Source organism: Polypterus senegalus, chromosome 13 (assembly GCF_016835505.1).
Source record: "Polypterus senegalus isolate Bchr_013 chromosome 13, ASM1683550v1, whole genome shotgun sequence".
Taxonomy (NCBI): Eukaryota; Metazoa; Chordata; class Cladistia; order Polypteriformes; family Polypteridae; genus Polypterus; species Polypterus senegalus.
The window spans coordinates 27,105,718-27,116,096 of NC_053166.1; the positions used below are offsets into that span (position 1 = coordinate 27,105,718).

The 10,379-nt window shown below is 38.4% G+C and overlaps 1 protein-coding gene across 2 annotated transcripts in view; it reads left to right on the plus strand.

Annotated features, from left to right (window-relative positions):
• The window catches only part of LOC120543113 (G-protein coupled receptor family C group 6 member A-like), a 50,037-nt gene extending 45,118 nt beyond the window's left edge, over positions 1 to 4,919 (plus strand). For both annotated transcript variants that reach the window (XM_039775977.1, XM_039775976.1), the window contains exon 8: positions 3,802 to 4,919. In XM_039775977.1, coding sequence (XP_039631911.1) covers positions 3,802 to 4,700 — 899 coding nt within the window. In that variant the 3' untranslated portion in view covers positions 4,701 to 4,919. The remainder of the gene's footprint in view (positions 1 to 3,801) is intronic.
• Positions 4,920 to 10,379: the final 5,460 nt, after the last annotated feature.

Consider the following 10,379-nt stretch of genomic DNA (forward strand, 5'->3'; position numbering starts at 1 on the left):
CTTCCACATTTCAAAGACAAGAGGATTAAGTTAATTAATTACTAGCCCAGAAGTGAATGATTCAGTGTGGGTATATGAATCTGTTTTGTGATGGAGTAGCAACCCATCCAGGATTAGTTTTTCCCTAGGTTTTGACCCTAGTTACTTGAACTGGAATAAGCAGTGTGGTTGAAGACAAGGAGTCATATTTATAACACTTTTATTTGCATAAAAGAGGCTCAAATTATGCATATGCGACTCTCCACACAAATGTTTTATGGCAACTCTGACTCATCTGTACAAAACATTTCATACAGATGAGTCGTACATTTCAGAGAAACTGAAAAGTGATGACACCCTAAAAAAATAGGAAAATGCAGCCAAGCCAGCTAAATGATGACTCATACACATAATAAATAATATCACTGAGCTGTTATTAGGATATGAGTTAATGTGAAAAACACATTACACCTCAAAAGTGATAATTATGATATGCAAACTCTACAGGTATTTTTAGATCTTTTTTAAGAGGGTCAGTTCTGTATATTTGCACTTACGAACCTTTTTGGGTTTTCATCAGTTGCTATAGTCTTCCTGTTGTCTATTCTCAGAGAACTGACCAACAGGACAGCAATATCTCAGACAAGCTTCTCTCCATCATGTCCACTGTGTTGGAAATTATTAGCTAACTGATGAAGCGCTACATTCACTTTTTGTATGGTGTGCATATATGAAACTAAACATGTTTTTGCCAACATAAAAAGGCAATTTGCAGAAGTTTTCGATTTTATTAATGTAACTGGAACACTATACTACACTCATATTGCAATAAGGACACCTAGTGAAAATGAAGCTGGTTTCATTTCAAATAGTTACATTTAATTAATGCACAAGTCATCTGTGATGCCAAGAAGAGACTGACAAATGTGGCTTGGTGGCCTCGGTCAACCCGTGATTCGTTTATTTTGAGGCAAAGCAGTTTTTGCAGAAAACTTGCTTTTGGTGCTGTATGCAGTGGTTGAAACGTCAGTTTTATATATGGTCTATACCAGGTGCGGCCAATTCTGATCCTGGACAGCCACAGTGGCTTCAGGTTTTCATTCTAACTATTTTCTTAATTAGTGGCTAGTTTTTGCTATTCATTAACTTCATTTCATTTATTTGCTATTTAAGACTCAGATCCTTTAAATCAGGGCTCTGTAACGTCGGTCCTGGAGGGCCACAGTGGCTTCATGTTTTTGTTCCAACAAGCTTTACTCCATCTTGTCCACTGTGTTGGAAACTATTAGCTAAATGATAAAGTGCTACATTCAGTTTTTGAATGGTGTGCTACATGAAACAAAACATGACTTCATGAGAAATCATTCATTGCTGATGAAGCACTTATTGCTCAAGTGCATGAGGTGCAATCATGTACCTACATTCACAAAATAATTGTGATTTTGAAAGGTAAATTGCATAGAAATTTATATATGCCAGGTTTTATAAATCTGATTATCCTTTTTTTATTTTTTTTTTGGGATAAGCGTATCTTTAAGCTGGAATCCACTCAAAGTTTTATAAGTGAGACCAGGACTGAAAGCAGTTTCATATTGTACAGGACAGGATTCAGGCTGTATGAAATCTTATTAGAGTATGCACCATCAATCAAACTCTTATGACCCTGTCATTGGTACTGGGCTATAATCAACAAGAAGTATGTCCCATTAATACCTAAGGCAGGGTTTCTTAAACTTTTGCTTTTGTGGTGACCCAATCTTGCCCTAGCATCTTTGAGACCAATTCCTTGTTGGCCACCTGAACGATCATATGACTGGGGTAGGATCCCACTTGGGGAATCATGTGCGATTGTTGGGGGGATTTAATAGAAGACAATCGTTACATCAATGTTGATTGCTTAATCAACCTGTAGCAACGCATGTCATAAACCATCCGTGACCTATTACAATTAAATACAGTACAATTGTAACTCATGACCCAAAGGCAGCAAACCACAACCGACCCATAATTTAACAAACCCTGACACAAGGTGATCCAGAACGGTTTCTAATGGGGTGCTTAGGGGGTTAGCAATGGAGAGCATTCTGAGGCAAAAGTAATATATTCCTTCAGTATGCAACAAAGCATTTAGTCCTTTAACACTAGACTTAACAGAGCCTACGAGAAAACTCACCTTAAATCAGTTCGCACCTCTCCGCTTGCGTCTTTTGTCCTGTAAATGTGCCGATTAAGACAAGCAAGCAGCCTGCTATTCCATCCCCCACCATCACAAAACGTTCACTAAGTTCGCCCAGCTCATGCCTTGTTTGATTATCTGGGAGTGAACTGCTGGAGTTTTAGAGTGGAAATAATAGATGGTTATTTGGAACACATGCATTTCTTGTGTGTTCTGTTTCTACAGTAATCTGTGTAAACACATTGTTAAAATAGAAACTTTTTCATATTTTAGTAATAAATGTTACAAAATGTAGGCATAAACTATAGAATCTGTGAAGCCTGTAGTCCAAAGATCAAATAAGCACTTTCACAAAAGGTTCAAGGACAATACAACAGCTTCTGTGGCTTAGCAGTAAGATTTGCTGACTTGTAATCAAGGGGCCACTGGTTTGATCCCTATATTTGCCATTTTCAGTAGTGAGCAGCTCTTACTGTTAATATTATACAGTACACACATACATTTGGTTTGCGTCTGTAACAGACCATGTACATTTATAGTACTGTACTTTTAAAAGTTACCCTTTTTTCACTTTTATTCACTCACTCACGATCACGATACATACTACCGCCCCCACCTCCCCACCCAGGGATCTGATGCTGTTAGTTTTTATTTGAAACTGAGAATAACTGTAGCTGTGAGTAGTGTTTTGAGGCAATGGAACTGGACATTCTCTGATCTGGAGGGATAAAAGCTGACACACAAATGCTGGTGAATCTGCCTTCTTCATATCTCACCGTCACTTTATTTTTTTTTATTCAGTTTTATTGAGTGTTCCTGCTCACGCAGAATTAGTATGCACCTTATGGTGTATGATGTCAAAAAAAAAAACCAGTTATTTTGAAGAAACCATTTTATGACCTGAATAGTACCAATCATCATCGCACTAATGCAATATTATTTGAAAACAAACAGCGTCAGATCAGGTGTGAATGTATGCTGGCGCTGTTACTTAGAGTCAGATCAGGAGAGGCGGGGGGATGGGGTGTTACAGCGTGATCGTCATTGAGAGAATAAAACTGAAAAAAGCTAACTTTTACAAATACCATAAATTTATACCCAATGTCTCATATATTTGTCTGTTTCTTTTTTTCTCCAGGGGCTTTGGGGGGGGCCCATGGCTACACGGGTTTGAGTCTCCCTGCTGCTTCCCCGTGGTTCCCTTGCTATCCAGGGCGGTTGCCCCCTCGTGGCCCAGGGGACGTAAGATCTCCTTCCAGGCATCCTGGCTGGGTCTGTCCCCCAGCCTCTTGCCACAACATATATACTTTATATACTGTCAGGAGTCTGTTAAGTAATGTCAACACTTTTAAGCACATTTCCATCCACTTAATATGAATGTCCCTCTTACTGTACTTTCTTTTTATGACTCTGTGTCCATCCTCACAGTTCCCCTCCGCATAATAATTCTTGGAATAGGGGAAACTTGTATTTATCACGGCCGTTTCCACTATACCCCTCAATCCAAATACAACCAACTTTGAAAAAGAAAATAGAAAATAAAAATAAGAAAAGTGAATTACAAAGACACTCTAATGTCTACAACTTAATTTCTGTACTGCATTGTGGCTGACATTTTTTTTCTTTTGTTCACTTTTTCTTTGCAGCTTGCCTGCGTGACACCATTGTACATGGTGTTTTGATCTGCATCCTGTCCCCAATAGGCATCCTCCTTTGTTTTGGTGTTTTTATTGTCTTTCTAAAATATGCCGACACCCCCATTGTGAAAAGTTCAGGAGGGAGTATCTTCTACTGCTACTTGACTGGTCTCATCATCGCTTTCTCCAGCTCTTTCCTGTTCATTGGGAAGCCAACAGATGGTGTATGTATGGTAGGCCTGCCTCTGTCTGCACTGGGGTTCGCTCTCTGCCTCTCCAGTATTCTTTCTAGATCCAGCCACATACTGCTTGCCTTTTCCCACAACTCAGAAAAGCCAACCAAGTTCCAGAGGTATTTCTACATTGTCATCATAGTGATTGGTACTTTAGGAGAATTAATCATTTGTTGTCTGTGGATGAGGCTGGATCCCCTCCATTTCCAGTTTTTGCCATATGGACAGGTATTTACTAACATGGGTTGTAAATGCACTCACCTATATTGGTACTTTATTTGCTTTGGCTACCTTGCTCTTCTGTGTTTGGCTTCATGGACCCTGGCCATAAAAAGCCACTCTTTGCCTCCTAGTTTTAGTGAGTCCAGCTCCATCTCCTTCAGCATGATGATCTTTCTCACCATCTGGAGCTGCGTAATCCTTATAATTGTGAGCAAAAATGAAGAGCTGCAAGCAGTCATTCTTGGGGTGTCCATATCCGTGTCTTCCTGGGGTTTCTTGATTTGCATTTCTCTACCTAAGGTCTACATCATCCTGTTCAGACCAGAAAGAAACAGCCAAAAGTGGATAAGCTTCATTACACTAGAGTACTGCCATGAAGTTGCTTTTAAGGCTGACCTGAAATTTGAAGCCCAGCGATCATCTATCTCGACATCATATGGTAGTCTGGAATGAAGTTTCTGCCTCTGCACTCTTTATAAAAAAAATGATTCCCCTGTTACTCTTCTTTTATTATGACCTTCAATTAATTGATTCATAATTTTCATTATGGATTTTTATAATGTGTCATCCTTGGTTTTCTTGTTTTTTTTTTTTGTTTGAATCTTCCTACTTCATTGGTTTTGACATGTTATCTTCATACAAAAAGGCACTCTTCTCCTTGGGTATTAATAAAGTATGTCAAAATTTATTAAAAAAATCAAAAATGCATATTTTATGTGGTATTATTGTAAAGCTGCAGTGGGCTGGCGCCCTGCCCGGGGTTTGTTCCTGCCTTGCGCCCTGTGTTAGCTGGGATTGACTCCAGCAGACCCCTGTGACCCTGTGTTAGGATATAGCGGGTTGGATAATGGATGGATGGATGGATTATTGTAAAGTTTGTGTGTGTCTGTGGAATATCTATTTTTGTATGCTAAATATTGCAGATCACGTTTTTCTTAGAATAGTGACCATAACTTCCTTGCTTATTTCGGCATCAGTAGATAAGTACCCTTGTCTCTTCTTTTCTCTTCCGATAAATATAGTAATTATGTTTAAGTGAGGTTATTAAAATTTGTATTGTGATTATGCACAATCAACTGCATGTGCCTAACAGGCCTGGCCTGCTAATACTCTTTCAATTGTGTATATTTCTGCTGTTTTGTTATGTTGTATATTTTTGTTCCTGTCATTATTTTCTGGAAAATAATACTTTGTATATGTTCTTTTTTTTGTTAATTTAAAGTCTAACTCTGAATTCCGTAACACATATTATGGCTTATCTTCTTTCACATAAGTTGACTGACCAGCGATGCAGTTTGTGCAGTGAGGCATTTTTACTTGCCAAACACAGAAAAGCTCGAAGTTCAGTTGCAAAAATTCTCAAACAGGTCCCTTTAAACAAGGCCTGCATTCAAAACGATAGATAGATAGATAGATAGATAGATAGATAGATAGATAGATAGATAGATAGATAGATAGATAGATAGATAGATAGATACTAGCATGACAAAGGCCATACTTGGTCAGTTTTCTGTGTATGTCATATTGCCTCAAATATCACCAGAATGAAGGGAAAGGGCCGAGGGCAAGCTGCAGGTCTGAGGAAGTGTGGTGTAGCATTTAAAGCTTTGCACTTCAAACCCTGAGTTTGTGGATTCAAAACCTGCTACTGACACTGTATGATCTGCCTGTGCTCCAATTGGAAAACCCAAAGGAATCTAACTAATTGTATCATAAATGTTGTAAGTCACCTTGGATAAAGGCATCAGCCAAATAAGTAAACATAAAGATATCCAGCATTCATGGTTGTAATCTGTTTCTTGAAGTATTCATTTACCTAGTTGACCTGGAGTGCTGATATCACATTCTATACTTTGGCTTTCTTTTAAAGAGAGCATAAAATATCTTGAGGCTGTTGGAGAGTGAGGCATCAGCAGTGAGAGTATTTATTATGGAGCCTTTATAATTTGTTAAAACCGCAAGTATTGTCACACGCTCCCTGAATCAATACTTGTGTACTGCATTATAGTCCATTTTAGATTGCCTAATATCCTTCTCTAGTGCATATCATGATAATTTGTACAGTTTTTTATCACCAGAGGTAAAGGCCATTCATTACTTGCTTAGTCTTTTCGTACCTCTTTGCTGAACCATTTTTTGGGGCAAAAACCTCTATGAACTTAGTTCAGTGTTCCTCAAGCACTTTGGCGGATTCTTTAAATGCTTATCTGTTTGTCGCTAGTGAAATTACAAAGGTAGAACAGGGTCACAACACAATAAAGGCTAAGAAACGCTGGTTTAGCTGAAACGCAGTAATTCAATTATTTGTGCAGTGAAAGATAAAATAGTGGAAATAGTAATTACCATGTCTTTTAATGCTGGTTTAAATTGGAGCAAATGGATGTGCATGCACCACATTGACATCATCAAATAAGTATCTCTGGAACAACAGGAAGAGGGGTAACTTTCTGGTCAGGTTGTCAGGTGAATATTATGCAGCTGTGTCCAGGATGCTTGGTTTGGAGTAAAGATCCAAAAGCTGGAGGGCTCAATGACTTCATAGAAGACAACACTCAGATATTAGTACATGAGGATACAACAGAGAGCAACGACAGGGTGTGGTTTCTTCCTACTTTTTACCCATCTTACTGAAATAATACATTATTAATAATAATAATACATTTTATTATATAGCACAATAACTGATGTAATTCTGAGAGAGACTTTAAAGTCACTGTGCTTATGCACAACTTCAGAACACAGCAAGAGAGAAAAGAATGGGAAGTTAAACTCATACTAAAATTTAACACATTGCAACATGGTTTGAATAGAGACAAGAGGTTTATGGCCAGGTATGAGGATTATTTACAGTACATCTCTCTGACTGACCCAGACCACCTGACTACAGATCCACATTGTATTGAAAAACTCATTAGAAACTTCAACATACTTTGTTGGGCAGTTATCTTATCCAAAGATCTTGACTATACATTGTTCTCCTCTCTTGATCAATGAATCTTGGCCTGAAGGAGTCTATTAATTTTTTACATTTAACATTTCTCACTTAAAGACTTACCAGTGTTGTTTCTTGTCCAAGTGTGCATATAAACACAGGGAACTCCAGTTTCTGTATTACATTTTGCCTGAAGAAGAGGCCTGAGTTGCTTCGAAAGCTTGCATATTGTAATCTTTTTAGTTAGCCAATAAAAGGTGTCATTTGGCTTGACTTCTCACTACATTCATAATGGCTAACATGGTACAACACCCTAGTACTACTGATGATATCAGAAAAGGTTTGCAAATACACTGGACACATACAGTAATTCCACGCCATCTCCACATTTTACACATAGCTTTAACAGGTATTCCCACACACACATAAAAGTATTTTAGCTTGTACTGGAGATATATATGGCATAATATGAGCTGCAGAACAATGCCTTTTTGAAAATGTAAGCATCTTGAGAGTTATTATATATAGTTCTTGTGTATTTCTCTGCTATCATCAGTAAACAGTTTGATGATCAAGTAAACGACATTGGCAAAACAGTAGATAGTAGAAAAAAAAAACAATAACCAATTTTTCCAATCACTCAGTTTCAACCTCAAATGTAAATTCAGAGGAAGCCAGACAAAACAAAGATGTCGGCAATACGAACAGCTACTCTACTGGATTGTTAAAGCAATATACGATTTTGCAAGAGGCAGGCCAAGAATGGTGCTGGTTTATTACATTACTCACTTTTATTGTCTATATACCTAAACCTTTCTGTGTTTGTTCTAAACTTTTTTTGTTTTACTTGTTTTACTCTAATAAATAATTGAATGCAAAAAAGTAAATCTCTTCTTTTTTATACTTCTAAGACATACTGTATACTGTTATATATATTAGGGCTGCAGCAATCAATTATTTAAGTAATTGAGTATTCTACCAATTATTCCATCAATTAATCGAGTAATCAGATATGAAATACTTTTGCTTTGTTTAAGAGCAATAGTAAATAAAAAAGAAAATAACACATCTCTATTAAAATTAACAGCTAACTGATTTCCCTTTTAGAAAAACCAACATTTTTATTGTTTAAATTGCATACAATAGAATTGTTTGTTAAAACTAAACCCATTTAGTACATTTAAGTGCAATATTACGTTCTGGGTTTTAATACAATACAATTTATTTTGTATAGCCCAAAATCACACAAGAAGTGCCACAATGGACTTTAACAGACCCTGTTTCTTGACAGGCCCCCAGCCCTGACTCTCTAAGAAGACAAGGAACAACTCCCAAAAAACCCTTGTAGGGAAAAAATGGAAGAGACCTAAGGAAAGGAAGTTCAAAGAGAGACCCCTTTTCAGGTAGGTTGGGCGTGCAGTGGGTGTCAAAAAGAAGGGGAAGAATACAATACAATACGCAGAACAGAACAAATTCTCAATACAGTATAAAAATAAAAATGACAAATATGGAGCAGAATTTAACAGTAAGTACCAAGAAGAGAAACAGAATTAATTGAATTTAAAGAAAATATTGTCTGACGAGGACATGATATGACTCATGATCAAATTTTAAATGATGTTAGGATCAATCTTTTTATCTCCTTTTCTGCTTCTTTTGGAGAATTGAAGGTACAGAATTGGTCATTAAAACCACTTTCAATTTGGCAGGAAACAAGAGGCTATATCTTATTTCGGCATTGTGTAAGCACTGTTAGATGCTGTAGAATGTGGCTTTTTAGCAGCTGTTGAAAGAGAGAAATCTGTGAAAATATGAATGCATCCATCCATTATCCAACCCGTTATATCCTAACAACAGGGTCACAGGGGTCTGCTGGAGCCAATCCCAGCCAACACAGGGCGCAAGACAGGAAACAAACCCCGGGCAGGGCGCACACACACACACACACACACACACATACCAAGCACACACTAGGGACTATTTAGGATCGCCAATGCACCTAACCTGCATGCCTTTGGATTGTAGGCAGTTATTTTCAAATATGATATTCTCTTTCTGCCTCAGAATCAATGTCAAATTTTATTTAACCTGTACTTTGTCGAAATGAACAATCAGGCTTCTCAGTTTTGAGGCGTTCAATCCATGTAATCCATTTTAAATTAGTTTTTATTTTTATCAGTCTGTTTTTTCATGGCTCTGGCCATATTATATATAGTTGCTTGGGCCACTACTGCCACATGAGGGAAGTTTTTATGGATTTTTTTCATGGTTGTGATGCCACAAGCTAAATCATATTTTTGTGACGATGCAGGTCCTGCTCCATTTTCCTTTTTGGGAGCCTCTCCAACCCAACACCGTTGGTAATGAAACCGGATGAACTTGTCTGATTGGGACAAATCAAACTGAGCAAGGGGATGGTGGAAAAAGGTGCAAGTGCTTTTATTAAAAACCCAAATCAAATCCAAACAGTGTTCATAGTGAAAGTGCTTCAAAATGTTAATAATTTATAAAAGGTAAAAAATCCAAATGTTTAAAACAAGGCTAATACACAAGAGTAAAAACCAGCAGCAGTTATTGGGGGCACACCAGACAAACACAGCTCCTTGCTAGTCTCTCCAGCTCACCCAAGGTTTACTGTGCTGAAAAGACTACAGCCGCCACGGTCCTCACACTACCGACCAATGTCTTGGCTGCCCCCGCTGGCGTCTGCCAGACCACTCAGGGTCGGTTGTCCTCTCGTCTTCCTAATTGCACACGTAGTCATCCCTCAGATCCCTAGGAAGGACTCCACCTCGATTGAACCCACTCCTACCCATTCAATGGGCACGATCCGTCACTCGAGTGCCAGTCCTTTGCTCCACATGGGACCCCTGACCACGCTGACTTCTCTTTTTAAGCTAGCTGGCTCGTCCTATCTTTTTCACCCCGATGCTGCTCTCGCGCCTCTTTCGTTTCTTCTTTCCCTTTTTTCTTCCTCCCTATCTCCTGTGATGGCCTGTACTTACTGTATACAGCTCTGTGGGTGCAGTGGCTCAATCACGCAGGAAGCCAATTAAGCAAATAAGAATGATTGCACCCTCACGTGCAGGGGCAACTCACCTCAATTATCTCATCAGCTCCCTGCAGCTGCACAATCGCGCCCACTGAGACTGACATGGCCAAATGGATTATTTAAAAACTGGCTTTTCATTCAGAACCGC